The sequence below is a fragment of the Protomyctophum bolini genome, assembly GCF_963924005.1.
Source record: "Protomyctophum bolini genome assembly, chromosome: 8".
Taxonomy (NCBI): domain Eukaryota; kingdom Metazoa; phylum Chordata; class Actinopteri; order Myctophiformes; family Myctophidae; genus Protomyctophum; species Protomyctophum bolini.
The window spans coordinates 33,254,755-33,273,601 of record NC_137869.1 but is presented as its reverse complement, the minus strand read 5'-3'; the positions used below and the strand labels follow the sequence as shown (position 1 = coordinate 33,273,601).

At 44.8% G+C, this 18,847-nt stretch overlaps 1 protein-coding gene across 1 annotated transcript in view; it reads left to right on the top strand.

The window, feature by feature from the left end:
- dspb (desmoplakin b) overlaps positions 1 to 16,083 on the top strand; it is a 58,762-nt gene extending 42,679 nt beyond the window's left edge. The window contains exon 25 of the mRNA XM_080770525.1: positions 58 to 16,083. Within this exon, the coding sequence (XP_080626651.1) occupies positions 58 to 15,337 (15,280 nt within the window). The 3' untranslated portion in view covers positions 15,338 to 16,083. The remainder of the gene's footprint in view (positions 1 to 57) is intronic.
- Positions 16,084 to 18,847: the final 2,764 nt, after the last annotated feature.

Here is an 18,847-nt window from a genome sequence, read left to right as displayed (position 1 = left end):
AATACGTCTACTTCAAGCACAGGATTCTGTGGGGGGAATTTTGGATCCCATCCTCAGTGTGTTCCTCCCCAAAGACACGGCTATGAAGCGCAACCTTCTAGATGAAGACATTAGTCGTGCTCTTAAGCAGAGCCCTAAGTGCTACCTGGATCCAGCCAATGATCTCAAATCTGATTATGCTTCTTTGAAGAAGAAATGCAAGGCAGAGCCTCAAAGTGACCTGCTGTTACTGCCAACCAAAGACAAGAAAGATCCCTCTGAAATAATCTTTGAAGGTGTGCGCAAACCAGTAACAGCACAACAACTGCTTGATTGTGGAGTACTGGATAAACCCACCTTTGATGAACTGCTCGAGGGAAAGAAGTCTATCCCAGAGATTTCTGAGGAAAAGAAGGCCAATCTAAAGGGCACAGGATCAATTGCTGGACTAGAAACCGGACCTCTAGGGAAGATGTCCTTTACAGAGGCCAAGAAAGAAAAACTCCTGTCCACTGACTCTGCTGATCTGCTACTGGATGCTCAGGCCGCCACAGGCCACATCATTGACCCCAAGACCAGTCAGAAACTGACAGTAGAAGAGGCCTGTGAAAAAGGAGTTGTCGATAAAAGAGATAAGGAGAGGCTGCTTGCAGCAGAAGCTGCTGCTGTGGGCTTCAAGGATCCAAGGACAGCCAAGCCCCTGTCAGTGCTTGAGGCCATGAAAAAAGGAATGATTGATAGGAACACCGCAATACGTCTACTCCAAGCACAGGATTCTGTGGGGGGAATTTTGGATCCCATCCTCAGTGTGTTCCTACCCAAAGACATGGCTATGAAGCGCAACCTTCTAGATGAAGACATCAGTCGTGCTCTTAAGCAGAGCCCTAAGTGCTACCTGGATCCAGCCAATGATCTCAAATCTGATTATGCTTCTTTGAAGAAGAAATGCAAGGCAGAGCCTCAAAGTGACCTGCTGTTACTGCCAACCAAAGACAAGAAAGATCCCTCTGAAATAATCTTTGAAGGTGTGCGCAAACCAGTAACAGCACAACAACTGCTAGATTGTGGAGTACTGGATAAACCCACCTTTGATGAACTGCTCGAGGGAAAGAAGTCTATCCCAGAGGTTTCTGAGGAAAAGAAGGCCAATCTAAAGGGCACAGGATCAATTGCTGGACTAGAAACCGGACCTCTAGGGAAGATGTCCTTTACAGAGGCCAAGAAAGAAAAACTCCTGTCACCTGACTCTGCTGATCTGCTACTGGATGCTCAGGCCGCCACAGGCCACATCATTGACCCCAAGACCAGTCAGAAACTGACAGTAGAAGAGGCCTGTGAAAAAGGAGTTGTCGATAAAAGAGATAAGGAGAGGCTGCTTGCAGCAGAAGCTGCTGCTGTGGGCTTCAAGGATCCAAGGACAGCCAAGCCCCTGTCTGTTCTTGAGGCCATGAAAAAAGGAATGATTGATAGGAACACTGCAATACGTCTACTTCAAGCACAGGATTCTGTAGGGGGAATTTTGGATCCCATCCTCAGTGTGTTCCTCCCCAAAGACACAGCTATGAAGCGCAACCTTCTAGATGAAGACATTAGTCGTGCTCTTAAGCAGAGCCCTAAGTGCTACCTGGATCCAGCCAATGATCTCAAATCTGATTATGCTTCTTTGAAGAAGAAATGCAAGGCAGAGCCTCAAAGTGACCTGCTGTTACTGCCAACCAAAGACAAGAAAGATCCCTCTGAAATAATCTTTGAAGGTGTGCGCAAACCAGTAACAGCACAACAACTGCTAGATTGTGGAGTACTGGATAAACCCACCTTTGATGAACTGCTCGAGGGAAAGAAGTCTATCCCAGAGGTTTCTGAGGAAAAGAAGGCCAATCTAAAGGGCACAGGATCAATTGCTGGACTAGAAACCGGACCTCTAGGGAAGATGTCCTTTACAGAGGCCAAGAAAGAAAAACTCCTGTCCACTGACTCTGCTGATCTGCTACTGGATGCTCAGGCCGCCACAGGCCACATCATTGACCCCAAGACCAGTCAGAAACTGACAGTAGAAGAGGCCTGTGAAAAAGGAGTTGTCGATAAAAGAGATAAGGATAGGCTGCTGGCAGCAGAAGCTGCTGCTGTGGGCTTCAAGGATCCAAGGACAGCCAAGCCCCTGTCTGTTCTTGAGGCCATGAAAAAAGGAATGATTGATAGGAACACCGCAATACGTCTACTTCAAGCACAGGATTCTGTGGGGGGAATTTTGGATCCCATCATCAGTGTGTTCCTCCCCAAAGACACAGCAATGAAGCGCAATCTTCTAGATGAAGACATTAGTCGTGCTCTCAAGCAGAGTCCTAAGTGCTACCTGGATCCAGACAATGATCTCAAATCTGATTATGCTTCTTTGAAGAAGAAATGTAAAGCAGAGCCTCAGAGTGACCTGCTGCTACTGCCAACCAAAGACAAGAAAGATCCCTCTGAAATAATCTTTGAAGGTGTGCGCAAACCAGTAACAGCACAACAACTGCTGGATTGTGGAGTACTGGATAAACCAACCTTTGATGAACTGCTCGAGGGAAAGAAGTCTATCCCAGAGATTTCTGAGGAAAAGAAGGCCAATCTAAAGGGCACAGGATCAATTGCTGGACTAGAAACCGGACCTCTAGGGAAGATGTCCTTTACAGAGGCCAAGAAAGAAAAACTCCTGTCCACTGACTCTGCTGATCTGCTACTGGATGCTCAGGCCGCCACAGGCCACATCATTGACCCCAAGACCAGTCAGAAACTGACAGTAGAAGAGGCCTGTGAAAAAGGAGTTGTCGATAAAAGAGATAAGGAGAGGCTGCTTGCAGCAGAAGCTGCTGCTGTGGGCTTCAAGGATCCAAGGACAGCCAAGCCGCTGTCTGTTCTTGAGGCCATGAAAAAAGGAATGATTGATAGGAACACCGCAATACGTCTACTTCAAGCACAGGATTCTGTGGGGGGAATTTTGGATCCCATCCTCAGTGTGTTCCTCCCCAAAGACACGGCAATGAAGCGCAATCTTCTAGATGAAGACATTAGTCGTGCTCTCAAGCAGATCCCTAAGTGCTACCTGGATCCAGACAATGATCTCAAATCTGATTATGCTTCTTTGAAGAAGAAATGTAAGGCAGAGCCTCAGAGTGACCTGCTGCTACTGCCAAACAAATACGAGAAAGATCCCTCTAAAATTATCTTTGAGGGTGTACGAAAACCAGTAACAGCACAAGAACTGCTTGATTGTGGAGTACTGGATAAACCCACCTTTGATCAACTGCTAGAGGGTAAGAAGTCTATGTCGGAGATTGCTGAGGACAAGAAGGCCAATTTAAAGGGCACAGGATCAGTTGCTGGAGTAGAAGCTGGACCTCTCGGGATTATGTCCTTTACAGAGGCCAAGAAAGAGAAAATCTTGTCCACTGAATCTGCTGATCTGCTACTGGATGCTCAGGCTGCCACAGGCCACATCCTTGATCCCAAGACGAATCAAAAACTGACAGTGGAGGAGGCCTATGCCAAAGGAGTGGTGGATAATACAAATAAGGATCGGCTGTTAGAAGCAGAAGCTGCTGTTGTAGGCTTCCAGGATCCAAGGACAGGCAAGCCTCTCTCTGTGTTTGAGGCCATGAAAAAAGGAATCATTGATAGGAACACCACAATACGTCTACTACAAGCACAAGATTCTGTGGGGGGAATTTTGGATCCCATCATCAGTGTGTTCCTCCCCAAAGACACAGCTATAAAGCGCAACCTTCTAGATGAAGAACTTAGTCGTGCTCTAGAGCAGAGCCCGAAGTGCTACCTGGATCCAGAGACTGATCTTAAGTCTGATTATGCCTCATTAAAGAAGAAATGTAGGGCAGAGCCTCAGAGTAGCCATCTGCTACTACCAACCACAGACATGAAAGATCCCTCTAAAATTATCTTTGAAGGTGTACGAAAGACAGTAACAGCACAGCAACTACTTGATTGTGGTGTATTGGATAAACAGACCGTTGACCAACTGCTTAAGAGATATAAGTCTTTTTCAGAGGTTTCTGAGGACAAGAAGGCCAATCTAAAGGGCACAGGATCAATTGCTGGACTAGAAACTGGACCTCTAGGGAGGATGTCCTTTACAGAGGCGAAGAAAGAAAAATTCCTGTCTACTGAATCTGCTGATCTGCTACTGGATGCTCAGGCCGCCACAGGCCACATCATTGACCCCAAGACCAGTCAAAAACTGACAGTAGAAGAGGCATATGAAAGAGGAATTGTGGATAAAACAGATAAAGATAGGCTGCTGGCAGCAGAAGCTGCTGCTGTGGGCTTCAAGGATCCAAGGACAGCCAAGCCCCTATCTGTGCTTGAGGCCATGAAAAAAGGAATGATCGATAGGAACACCGCAATACGTCTACTTCAAGCACAGGATTCTGTGGGGGGAATTTTGGATCCCATCATCAGTGTGTTCCTCCCCAAAGACACAGCAATGAAGCGCAACCTTCTAGATGAAGATATTAGTCGTGCTCTCAAGCAGAGCCCTAAGTGCTACCTGGATCCAGACAATGATCTCAAATCTGATTATGCTTCTTTGAAGAAGAAATGTAAGGCAGATCCTCAGAGTGACCTGCTGCTACTGCCCACTAAAGACGAGAAAGATCCCTCCAAAATTATCTTTGAGGGTGTGCGCAAACCAGTAACAGCACAAGAACTGCTTGATTGTGGAGTACTGGATAAACCCACCTTTGATCAACTGCTAGAGGGTAAGAAGTCTATGTCGGAGATTGCTGAGGACAAGAAGGCCAATTTAAAGGGCACAGGATCAGTTGCTGGAGTAGAAGCTGGACCTCTAGGGATTATGTCCTTTACAGAGGCCAAGAAAGAGAAAATCTTGTCCACTGAATCTGCTGATCTGCTACTGGATGCTCAGGCCGCCACAGGCCACATCCTTGATCCCAAGACGAATCAAAAACTGACAGTGGAGGACGCCTATGCCAAAGGGGTGGTGGATAAAACAGATAAGGATCGGCTGTTAGAAGCAGAAGCTGCTGTTGTAGGCTTCCAGGATCCAAGGACAGGCAAGCCTCTCTCTGTGTTTGAGGCCATGAAAAAAGGAATCATTGATAGGAACACCACAATACGTCTACTACAAGCACAGGATTCTGTGGGGGGAATTTTGGATCCCATCATCAGTGTGTTCCTCCCCAAAGACACAGCTATGAAGCGCAACCTTCTAGATGAAGAACTTAGTCATGCTCTAGAGCAGAGCCCGAAGTGCTACCTGGATCCAGAGACTGATCTTAAGTCTGATTATGCCTCATTAAAGAAGAAATGTAGGGCAGAGCCTCAGAGTGGCCATCTGCTACTACCAACCACAGACATGAAAGATCCCTCTAAAATTATCTTTGAAGGTGTACGAAAGCTAGTAACAGCACAGCAACTACTTGATTGTGGTGTATTGGATAAACAGACCGTTGACCAACTGCTTAAGAGATATAAGTCTTTTTCAGAGGTTTCTAAGGACAAGAAGGCCAATCTAAAGGGCACAGGATCAATTGCTGGACTAGAAACTGGACCTTTAGGTAAAATGTCATTTACAGAGGCGAAGAAAGAAAAAATCCTGTCCACTGACTCTGCTGATCTGCTACTGGATGCTCAGGCTGCCACAGGCCACATCATTGACCCGAAGACCAATCAGAAACTGACGGTAGAAGAGGCCTATGCCAATGGAGTTGTGGATAAAACAGATAAGGATAGGCTGCTAGCAGCTGAAGCTGCTGCTGTGGGCTTCAAGGATCCAAGGACAGCCAAGCCCCTCTCAGTGCTTGAGGCCATGAAAAAAGGAATGATTGATAGGAACACTGCAATACGTCTACTACAAGCACAGGATTCTGTGGGGGGAATTTTGGATCCCATCATCAGTGTGTTCCTCCCCAAAGACACAGCCATGAAGCGCAACCTTCTAGATGAAGACATTAGTCGTGCTCTCAAGCAGAGCCCTAAGTGCTACCTAGATCCAGACAAGGATCTCAAGTCTGATTATGCTTCTTTGAAGAAGAAATGCAAGGCAGAGCCTCAGAGTGACCTGCTGCTACTGCCCACCAAAGACGAGAAAGATCCCTCCAAAATTATCTTTGAAGGTGTACGAAAACCAGTAACAGCACAAGAACTGCTTGATTGTGGAGTACTGGATAAACCCACCTTTGATCAACTGCTAGAGGGTAAGAAGTCTATCTCAGAGATTGCTGAGGACAAGAAGGCCAATTTAAAGGGCACAGGATCAGTGGGTGGAGTAGAAGCTGGACCTCTCGGGATTATGTCCTTTACAGAGGCCAAGAAAGAGAAAATCTTGTCCACTGAATGTGCTGATCTGCTACTGGATGCTCAGGCTGCCACAGGCCACATCCTCGATCCCAAGACAAATGAAAAACTGACAGTAGAGGAGGCCTATGCTAAAGGAGTGGTGGGTAAAACGGATAAGGATCGGCTGTTAGAAGCAGAAGCAGCTGCTGCAGGCTTCAAGGATCCAAGGACAGGCCAGCTTCTCTCTGTGTTTGAGGCCATGAAAAAAGGATTCATTGACAAGAACACCACAATACGTCTACTCCAAGCACAGGATTCTGTGGGGGGAATTTTGGATCCTATTGTCAGTGTTTTTCTCCCCAAAGACACAGCTTTGAAGCGCAACCTTCTAGATGAAGAAATCAGCCGTGCTCTAAAGCAGAGCCCTAAGTGCTACGTGGATCCAGAGACTGATCTTAAGTCTGATTACGCCTCATTGAAGAAGAAATGTAGGGCAAAGCCTCAGAGTGACCTGCTGCTACTGCCCACCAAAGACGAGAAAGATCCCTCTAAATTTATCTTTGAAGGTGTAAGAAAGCCAGTAACAGCACAGCAACTACTTGATTGTGGTGTATTGGATAAACTTACCGTTGACCAACTGCTTAAGAGATATAAGTCTTTTTCAGAGGTTTCTGAGGACAAGAAGGCCAATTTAAAGGGCACAGGATCAATTGCTGGAGTAGAAGCTGGACCTCTAGGGAAAATATCATTTAAAGAGGCCAAGAAACAAGGTATCCTGTCCATTGACTCTGCCGACCTGCTACTGGATGCTCAGGCTGCTACAGGTCACATCATTGACCCAAAGACCAATCAAAAACTGACAGTAGAGGAGGCCTATGCCAAAGGAGTGGTGGATAAAACTGATATGGATCGGCTGTTAGAAGCAGAAGCTGCCGCTGTAGGCTTCCAGGATCCAAGGACAGGCAAGCCTCTCTCTGTGTTTGAGGCCATGAAAAAAGGAATCATTGACAAGAACACTACAATACGTCTACTCCAAGCCCAGATGTCTGTTGGGGGGATTTTGGACCCCACTGTCAGTGTGTTCTTCCCCAAAGACACAGCTATGAAGCGTAACCTTCTAGATGAGGAAACCGCTCTTGCTCTAAACCAGAGTCCTAAGTGTTACCTTGATCCAGAGACTAATCTTGATGTTGATTATACTTCTTTGAGGAAGAAATGCAAGACAGAGCCCTATACAGGACAATTGATTCTTTCCATCAATGACAATTCAGCGGAGGAGTGGGAAGAGATGACCGTCACTGCCCCAGATGGAACGTCACGCTTAGTCATCTTTGACAGGAAAACTGGAAAACAGTATGACATTAAACAGCTGCTGGAACACAGAGTAATTCATCAATCAGTTTATGACCAGTACCGTACAAACAGTATCACACTAACTCAGTTTGCCAATACCATCACCCACAAGACAAAAGGCACATCAACATCATTGTCAGAGCAAGAGTTGGAAGAGAGTACAATCACTGCCCCAGATGGATCCTCACGTTTAGTTATCAGGGACAGGAAAACTGGCAAACAGTATGACATTAAACAGCTGCTGGAACAGGGAGTCATTGATCGGTCAGTTTATGACCAGTACTGTACAAAGAATATGACACTCACGCAGTTTGCTGATATCACCACCTGCAAGACCAACGTCACATCATCAGTGACAAGAACATCAGAGCAGGAGTTGGAAGAGATTACCATCACTGCCCCAGATGGGTCCTCACGCTTAGTAATCATTGACAGGACAACTGGCAAACAGCATGATATAAAACAGTTGCTGGAACACGGAATAATTGATCAATCAGTTTATGACCAGTACTGTAGCCACAGAATCACGCTCACTCAGTTTTCTGATATCATCACCCGCAAGACCAAAGGCATATCAATATCATCATCAAAAACAAGAACATCAGAGCAGGAGTTGGAAGAGATTACCATAACTGCCCCAGATGGGTCCTCACGCTTAGTCATCATTGACAGGACGACTGGCAAACAGCATGATATAAAACAGTTGCTGGAACAGGGAATAATTGATCAATCAGTTTATGACCAGTACTGTAGCCACAGAATCACGCTCACTCAGTTTTCTGATATCATCACCCGCAAGACCAAAGGCACATCAATATCATCATCAAAGACAAGAACATCAGAGCAGGAGTTGGAAGAGATTACCATAACTGCCCCAGATGGGTCCTCACGCTTAGTCATCATTGACAGGACGACTGGCAAACAGCATGATATAAAACAGTTGCTGGAACACGGAATAATTGATCAATCAGTTTATGACCAGTACTGTAGCCACAGAATCACGCTCACTCAGTTTTCTGATATCATCACCCGCAAGACCAAAGGCATATCAATATCATCATCAAAGACAAGAACATCAGAGCAGGAGTTGGAAGAGATTACCATAACTGCCCCAGATGGGTCCTCAAGCTTAGTCATCATTGACAGGACGACTGGCAAACAGCATGATATAAAACAGTTGCTGGAACACGGAATAATTGATCAATCAGTTTATGACCAGTACTGTAGCCACAGAATCACGCTCACTCAGTTTTCTGATATCATCACCCGCAAGACCAAAGGCACATCAATATCATCATCAAAGACAAGAACATCAGAGCAGGAGTTGGAAGAGATTACCATAACTGCCCCAGATGGGTCCTCACGCTTAGTCATCATTGACAGGACGACTGGCAAACAGCATGATATAAAACAGTTGCTGGAACAGGGAATAATTGATCAATCAGTTTATGACCAGTACTGTAACCACAGAATCACGCTCACTCAGTTTTCTGATATCATCACCCACAAGACCAAAGTTGCATCAACATCATCATTAGAGAAATTTAAGACAGAGTCACATACAGGACAATTTCTTCTTTCCATCAAAGACAACAAAGATCCCTCTAAACAGGTTTTTGACAGTGTACGAAAGGCAGTCACAGCACAGCAGCTACATGATTATGGTTTACTGGACAAAGTCACATTTGAACAACTGATTAAGCGAGAGAAAACTGCCCAAGATGTGTCTCTGGACATGGAAGTGCATTTGAAGGGCACTGGATCAATTGCTGGAGTATTTGCTGGACCTCTGGGGATATTGTCCCTTACAGAAGCTAAGAAAAAGAACATCCTGTCTTGTGATTGTGCTAACCTGCTACTGGATGCTCAGGCTGCCACAGGCAGTATCATAGACCCAAGAACCAATCAGAAACTGACAGTGGAGGAGGCCTGTGCCAGAGGAGTGGTAGATAAGAGGGATCGGGATAGGTTGTTAGCAGCAGAAGCTGCGGCTGTGGGCTTCCGAGATCCAAGCTCAGCCAACCCTCTCTCAGTTTTTGAGGCCATGAAGAAGGGAGTTATTGATAGGAACACTGCTATACGTCTGCTGCAGGCCCAGGAGGCTGTGGGGGGTATTCTGGATCCTATCCTTAGTGTGTTCGTCCCCAAAGAAATAGCTATAAAGCATAACCTTTTAGATGAAGATCTCTATGATGCCTTAAATCAGAACCCTGATTGCTATGTAGACCCTGTTTCTCAAACACTTACCAGCTATGTCTCTCTGAAGAAAAGATGTAAGGCAGATTCTCACACAGGTCTGCTCTTCATTCCTGCTCTTCATTCCATTCCTGAGACTAAACTAGATCCCTCCAAAGTGGTCTTTGATGGTATTCATAAGACAGTTACAGCACAGCAGTTATTTGATTGTGGATTACTGGACGAGTCCACCTTTGTCCAATTAGTAACTGGCCAGAGGACTGTCTCCCAGGTGAGCGTGGAGAAGATAGTCAATTTAAAGGGGACAGGATTAATTGCTGGAGTAGCAGCTGGACCTCTAGGACAAATGTCCCTCACTGAGGCTAAGAAAGCGAACATAATTTCATATGAATGTGCAAACATGTTACTTGATGCTCAAGCAGCTGCTGGCTACATAATTGACCCTAGAACAAATCAACAGCTGACAGTGGAGGAGGCTTGTGTCCGTGGAGTGGTGGACAAAGAGGATAGAGAGAGACTGCTGGCAGCTGAGGCTGCTACATTTGGTTACATTGATCCTAACACTAACCAAGTACTGTCAGTAGGCCAAGCCATGAGGAAGGGATTCATTGACATTGATATAGCTCTGCGTCTTCTTCAGGCTCAGGAGTCTGCTGGTGGTATTGTGGACCCTATCCTCAGTGTGTACCTCCCCAAGGATGTAGCTATGAATCGTGATGTTATAGATGAGGACTTATACCAGGCCCTAAATCAGTGCCCTGCATGTTACCTAGATCCAGACACCCAGCAAAGAACTAGTTATATGGCTCTGAAAAAAAGGTGTAGGTCCAATCCAATCACAGGTCTGTTACTCCTCCCTGCCCCAGTGAGGCAATTTAGTGTCCGAGGTCTTAGAAAGCAGGTGTCAGTCACAGACCTGGTGGATGCGAAACTCCTGGGGCGCCCTGATGTAGAACTACTGAGGGAAGGCAAACTTACTAGCCAGGACATTGAAGATCGCCTGCGCTCATACCTGAGGGGCTCCACTTGCATTGCAGGGGTCTATCATGAGGCCAGCAATACGATCATTCCCATCTATAAGGCCATGAGAATGCATCTGCTTCGGCCTGGTACCACTTTAGAACTACTTGAGGCCCAAGCTGCCTCTGGCTTTATAGTTGACCCAGTCAACTGTCTTTACCTAACTGTCAGTGAAGCCTACAAAAAAAGACTAGTTGGGCCAGAATTCAAAGACAAACTACTTTCAGCAGAGAGGGCTGTGACTGGGTACAATCTTCCTGGAACTGACAAAATTATCTCCCTATTCCAGGCCATAGAGGAGGGAGTAGTGGAGAAGGGCCATGGCATTCGTCTTCTGGAGGCCCAGATTGCCAGTGGGGGCATCATCGATCCTAAACAGAGCATCCGCATTGATGTGGATGTTGCATACAAGAGGGGCTACATTGATGAAGAGATGAATCAGATCTTGACTGATGAAGGGGATGACACCAAGGGCTTCTTTGATCCTAACACACAGGAAAACCTGACATATCTGGAGCTGAAGAGACGTTGTGTCACAGATGAGCAGTCAGGCCTTGTCCTGTTGCCCATCCTAGACAAGAACCAACAGTCACAGCAGTCGACTCAGAAGAACACTCTAAGAAAGAGGAGAGTAGTAATTGTCGACCCAGATACTAATAAAGAGATGACAGTACGAGAAGCATATGAAAGGGAGCTTATTGATTATGAAACATTTCAGGAGTTGTCAGAGCATGAGTGTGAGTGGGAAGAGATTACCATCACTGCCCCAGATGGGTCTTCCCGCTTAGTTATCATTGACAGGAAAACTGGCAAACAGTATGACATTAAACAGCTGCTGGAACAGGGAGTAATTGATCAGTCAGTTTATGACCAGTACTGTAGTCAAAATATTACACTCACTCAGTTTGCAGATGTCATCACTCACAGTTCCAACGTCACATCAACATCATCATCAATGCCAAGAACTTCAGAGGAGGAGTGGGAAGAGATGACTGTCACTGCCTCGGATGGGTCCTCACGCTTAGTCATCTTTGACAGGAAAACTGGCAAACAGTATGACATTAAACAGATGCTGGAACATGGAGTAATTGATCAGTCCGTTTATGACCAGTACAATACCTGCAGTATCCCGCTCAATCAGTTTGCCAATATCATCACTCACAACATTAAAGAGATGCTGGAACAGGGAGTCATTGATCAGTCAGTTTATGACCAGTACCGTACAAACAGCGTCACGCTCACTCAGTTTGCTGATATCATCACCCACAAGACCAAAGGCACGTCAACATCGTCATCTATGACAAGGACATCAGAGCAGGAGTTGGAAGAGAGTACAATCACTGCCCCGGATGGATCCTCACGTTTAGTTTTCACTGACAGGACAACTGGCAAACAGTATGACATTAAACAGCTGCTGGAACAGGGAGTAATTGATCAGTCAGTTTATGACCAGTACTGTACAAAGAGTATGACGCTCAATCAGTTTTCTGATATCATCAGCCACAAGACCAACGTCACATCATCAGTGGAAAGAACGTCAGAGCAGGAGTTGGAAGAGGTTACCATCACTGCCCCTGATGGATCCTCACAGGTAGTCCTCATTGACAGGACTGGCAAACAGTATGACATTAAACAGCTGCTGGAACAGGGTGTAATTGATCAGGCCGTTTATGACCAATACTGTACAAAGAGTATGACGCTCACCCAGTTTGCTGATATCAGCCAAAAGACCAACATCACATCATCATCATCAAAGACAAGGACATCGGAGCAGGAGTTGGAAGAGAGTACAATCACTGCCCCAGATGGATCCTCACGCTTAGTCATCACTGACAGGACAACTGGCAAACAGTATGACATTAAACAGCTGCTGGAACAGGGTGTAATTGATCAGGCCATTTATGACCAGTACTGTACAAAGAGTATGACGCTCACCCAGTTTGCTGATATCATCAGCCACAAGACCAACGTCACATCATCAGTGGAAAGAACGTCAGAGCAGGAGTTGGAAGAGATGACCGTCACTGCCCCAGATGGATCCTCGCGTTTAGTTATCACTGATAGGACGACTGGCAAACAGCATGATATTAAACAGTTGCTGGAACAGGGAGTAATTGATCAGTCAGTTTATGACCAGTACCGTACAAACAGCATCACGCTCACTCAGTTTTCTGATATCATCACCCGCAAGACCAAAAGCACATCAACATCATCATCAAAGACAAGGACTTCAGAACAGGAGTTGGAAGAGATTACCATAACTGCCCCAGATGGATCCTCGCGTTTAGTTATCACTGATAGGACGACTGGAAAACAGTTTGATGTTAAACAGTTGCTGGAACAGGGAGTAATTGATCAGTCAGTTTATGACCAGTACCGTACCCGCAGAATCACACTCTCTCAGTTTTCTGATATCATCACCCGCAAGACCAACGTCACATCATCAGTGAAAAGTATGTCAGAGCAGAATTTGGAAGAGGTTACTATCACCACCCCTGATGGGTCCTCACGCTCAGTCATCATTGACAGGACGACTGGCAAACAGTATGATATAAAACAGCTGCTGGAACAGGGAGTAATTGATCAGTCAGTTTATGACCAGTACCGTACCCGCAGAATCACAATCTCTCAGTTTGCAGATATTGTCACCCACAAGACCAAAGGCACATCAACATCATCGTCAATGACAAGGTCAGAGCAGGAGTTAGAAGAGGTTACCATCACCGCCACAGATGGATCTTCACACGTAGTTATCTTTGACAGGAATACTGGCGAACAGTATGACATTAGACAGCTGCTGGAACAGGGAGTAATTGATCAGTCAGTTTATGACCAGTACCGTACCCGCAGAATCACACTCACTCAGTTTGCCAATATCATCACCCACAATTCTAAAGTCACATCAACATCATCTTCAACGACAAGAACTTCAGAGGAGGAGTGGGAAGAGATTACTGCCATCGCCCCGGATGGGTCCTCACGCGTAGTTATCTTTGACAGGAAAACTGGCAAACAGTATGACATTAAACAGCTGCTGGAACAGGGAGTAATTGATCAGTCAGATTATGATCAATACCGTACCCGCAGAATTACACTCATTCAGTTTGTCAATATCATCATCTACAAAACCAAAGGCACATCAGCTTCATCCTCAATGACAACAACTTCGGAGGAGTGGGAAGAGAGTACCATCACCACCCCAGATAGGTCCTCACGCTTAGTCATACTTAACAAGAAAACTGGCCAACAGTATGACATTAAACAGCTGCTGGAACAGGGAGTAATTGATCAGTCAGATTATGATCAATACCGTACCAGCAGAATTACATTCATTCAGTTTGTCAATATCATCATCTACAAAACCAAAGGCACATCAGCTTCATCCTCAATGACAACAACTTCAGAGGAGTGGGAAGAGAGTACCATCACCACCCCAGATAGGTCCTCACGCTTAGTCATACTTAACAAGAAAACTGGCCAACAGTATGACATTAAACAGCTGCTGGAACAGGGAGTAATTGATCAGTCAGTGTATGACCAGTACCGTACCCGCAGAATCACACTCATTCAGTTTGTCAATATCATCATCCACAAAACTACTTCCCATATATCCAGTGTCTCCATCACACTGGCCTCTCCTCTTGAAACAGTGGGTGAACTGGAACCTGTTGGTGCCATGTTTGACACAGAAACACTGGAAAAGATATCTATTACAGAGGCACTAAATCGTGGTCTGTTGGACTGCATCACTGCCCAGAGACTACTGGAGGCCCAGGCTTGCACTGGGGGCATTGTTAATCCAATTAATGGCAATAGGCTTGGCATCCACGAAGCATGCCGCCAAGGCATAATAGAGGACAACATGGCCTCTAGGCTCAAGCCTGCCCAAAAATCCTACATTGGATTTGAAAATGTCAAAACCAAGACGAAAATGTCTGCTGCTCAGGCCCTGAATGAGAAGTGGTTACCATATGAGGCAGGTCATAGGTTCATGGAGTTTCAGGTTGCGACAGGGGGACTGTATGACCCTGAGCTGGGTCGTAGAAGGACCATACAAGACGCATTGTCGATGGGCTGGCTGGATGGAAGATCAGCCCAGAAGCTCCAAGACACCAAACAACATGCAAAGATCCTCACATGCCCCAGGACCAAACTAAAGATCTCTTACATGGAGGCTATGAACAACAGCCTGATAGAGAACGACACCGGGGTGAGGATGCTTCAGGCTGCCTCCGTGTCCTGCAAAGGAATCAGCAGTCCCTACAATTCTGCACCAGGCTCCAGGAGTGGTTCCCGCAGTAGCTCCCGGAGGGGAAGTGTGGACCTAGGCTCCCCCTCCTCTCTAGGCTCCCTTTCCTCCCTAGGCTCCCTCTCCTCCCTAGGCTCCCTCTCCTCCCTAGCCTTCCCCTCCTCCCTAGGCCAGGCCTCATCCTCACAGCACCGCTACAGCAGCAGCAGCAGCTATAGCAAATCTTTCAGCTCCAGATCCATGTATTGATGACACTACGAATCTAAACAACGTCCGCCTTTAGGCTGTAGGAGTATTAATGTAAAATGAAAGAAAAGACAATCAGTATGGGTGGGTGTGTGAAGATAAATACAGTGCACATGTATAATGTGCATTTCTTTTTTGGGAGTAGGGATTTGTCAAATGATACAGTATACTGACAAGAAACATATATCTTAAAATATTTTGTAAAAGAAAGTGTTTGAAAATGAATTGTTTACATGAATTGGCTGAAACAAGGCCTAAAAGTTCTGGTCAATTACTTAGTATTTTCATAATCTAAATACAGAATAAGCATACATTTTACTTTATAGGTTTATTTTTTTTGTAACAGTTACATATAATTAATAGTTTTAATTTACATCTTTAATAGCTTTAATAACTACTAGTATTTGTGCAGAAAGGGATGGTGTTGTTTTAATTAATTTTCATGAGCTCAACTTTGATTTGACATTTTGTAAGGTGAATCTGCTGTTCTTTGGGGTTTGTACTTTAGTGTTTAGCACTGCTTTGTAACAAGTTTTCTTTATCTGAAAAATAAAAATAAAGTTCTTATATCCTGTCAACTGGGTCATTTATATAGCGGAATAAATTAACCCTGTTTTATCATTAAAAGCATGGTAAGGCCACAATGACATTTCTTTGGGTTTCATAATACAGGAGTAGTCAGTAGCCTATAGGCTTTCTAGCCTACAGCTAAATTAGGCAGTTCTCAATCGTTCACTAAGTATCAGGCAATATTATCCGAAAAATGTCAAATCTGTGGGGAAAAAAAGGTATAGCAACACATCTCACAATATAGGAATCTGTGACAGCTGCTGAAAGTTGGGGTACCATTAATAACCTTATGCAGGGAAAATTTACTAAATGTAATTCTGCTTTCAGTAGCATGTGAGAGGTCAAATGAGGCGTTTATCATAAATGGCTATAGACACGTTTCATGTGATGACCTGGAAAAGGTGGCCATTTTTAGCCCCTGACTAGTAGTGTAAGCAATAAGCATATACATATAACAGCAGATGTGTTCAGATGTATTCAGATGTGGAGTTTAGATTCCATCAAAACAAATTGCAAATTGCTCAAGAAGAACAACAGCATTGTCTCCCTCTCACACAGAGATCCTGCTGGTCTATAGTATATATAAGTAGGCTATATATAAATAAATAAAAAATAATAATACAAAAAATATATATACTGTATATTTGCTATAACTACATGCAGCTGATAGCTATACACCAGCACTCAAACAACACATTGTAAAAAGCTTATTACACAGTGTGTAATACACACTAGGTGGTTTATAGGTGCACACAGCATACTGTACAAATCACTCAACAGCATGCAGTGGATAGAAGCATAGAGCAAAGGATAGAGTGAGGACCGGAACAAAGCCCAAAACATAGTGTTCATTGTCATGATTTGTCACGATCCGAGTTGGCTTTGTCCGCGGCGTAACCGTCTTTAAACTTTAAGAAAAGCCTATGGGCAAAATGCATTGGGATTCATTTCCTGGGCCACTCGTCGTTCTGAAAGGGGGTGGGACTGCGACGCTCTATAGTTCTCCCCCACAGCACGTTTGATGTACATCATTTTGAATATTATTGCTATTACAGATGTTGTTATTACAAGGACGGTGTGATGGTACTAGGTGTAAGTAATCTATGAAAATAGTCAACAATGTTCCATATGGGTTAAGATATATATATTCTCCTTCTGTTACTCACTAATCACACTATCACAGGCTACATTCATGAGCTGGGCAGAAGAAATCTAGTTTTTCTCTGGACCAAATGGACACCCCAAGTCCTCTCTCTTAAAAAGAAAACACTGGGCCTTGGCCGTGGCTCAGTGGTCCAGGCACCATGGCTGGTAATCCAGTCTGGCAGTGTGCCGCGGGTTCAACTCCCGATCCCGACGGCCTTTACTGCATGTCTTCCCCCCCCCCCCATCTCTCTCCCAGTTTCCTGTCCGCCTACTGTCTGTCCCTCCATATAAAATAAAGGCGAAAGCCACAAAAAAACATTGAAAAAAAATAAAACATGTGTGAATGTATATCAACAGGACAATTTAGGAATTTAGCAGATGGTCTTACTCCAGAGTGACTTACAGTAAGCAGGTTCCATCCTGGAGGCCAATCTTTCCGGTGATAAAATGGCCACCAACGTAATCAAAAAAGTCAAACAAAGAACAAGATTCCTTTACACTACAGGATCTCCTCACTGGTAAAAAAAAAAACACATTGAAGACCTTAACAGGAGCCCTCGTACAAGGTACAATGTTTCTTTGACTATGCATGCACCTCTTGGTACCACAGCACCTCAAAAGGCCCTTAAAACAAGGCTCCAGACCTCCCAAAACAAACTGGTCAGGCTCCTACTTGGCCTCACCCCCCGAACCCACCTCAACCCTGCCCACTTTGACAGGCTGGGATGGCTTAGGGTCGACGACAGAGTACAGCATCTTGCAATGGGTCTGGTCCACAAGATTCGATACACCACCAAGATACCCATGTACCTTTCTAAATACTTCCTTAATGTAAACGAAGTACACACCCACAACACCAGAGGGAGTGCAACAAACCATGTACAACCCAGATTCGCACAAACGAGGGACTAAATTATTTTCGCTCCTATGCCACCAAAATGTGGAACGCCCTACCAACAGTCATTAAGACATGTGAATCCCTCGACTCCTTCAAAACCGCTCTCAAAGGGCACCTACAGACGGCTGCAATTCGAAACTGGCCCCCGTAAAATCTGAATCCCCCCACCGCCCCCCCCCCCCCCCCCCCCCTTTTTCCCCTCACTGTAGATGTTTCTTTTCCCTTTATGATGAATTCCTGTTCTGTTCCTGTAACTATATAGAAGTGTCTATTTGTACATATCTAAATGTTTTGATGAATTGAACAAGGTGGACCCTGTTGTAAACAAGTGTAATGCTTAATTGGGTCGTCCACTCAGTTAACAGTTTTTGTATTGAGTTTGTGCTTGAAATGTACTGTAATTCTGCAAACTGTTAATAAATATTTCAATCAATCAATCAAAAAGCAAGAACAACATACGGTAATACATAAAATACTCAAGGATCATAAGCAAGCTAAGAACCTAACATTCCGTCTAACAGACAGTAGTACAATATCTGTACGATGAAACTATGAGTACGGTATATAATAATTATATGCCATCTAAATTACATAAGTTTAGCCTTTGCATAAGGTTGTCAAGGCTATAGTGCAAGTGCTCCGGTACGCGCAGGCTCCCCAGCTTCAGTAGCACCAGGTATCGGTCTGCTTTTTGGAAGCACTGGTATGAAAGTTTATTGTAAAATGTATGTTTTTATGGGATAGGGGTGTTTCTCCTCTGTAGTGTTTTATGTTGTCTGTTTTTTACAAATAAAGTTGATTGATTATAAAGAGAACTTGCATATTACCCTAAAGCCCAAAACCATGCAATATTGTCACTTTTATTTTGAAAAACAGGAAGGAAATGCAGGACAGGAAGT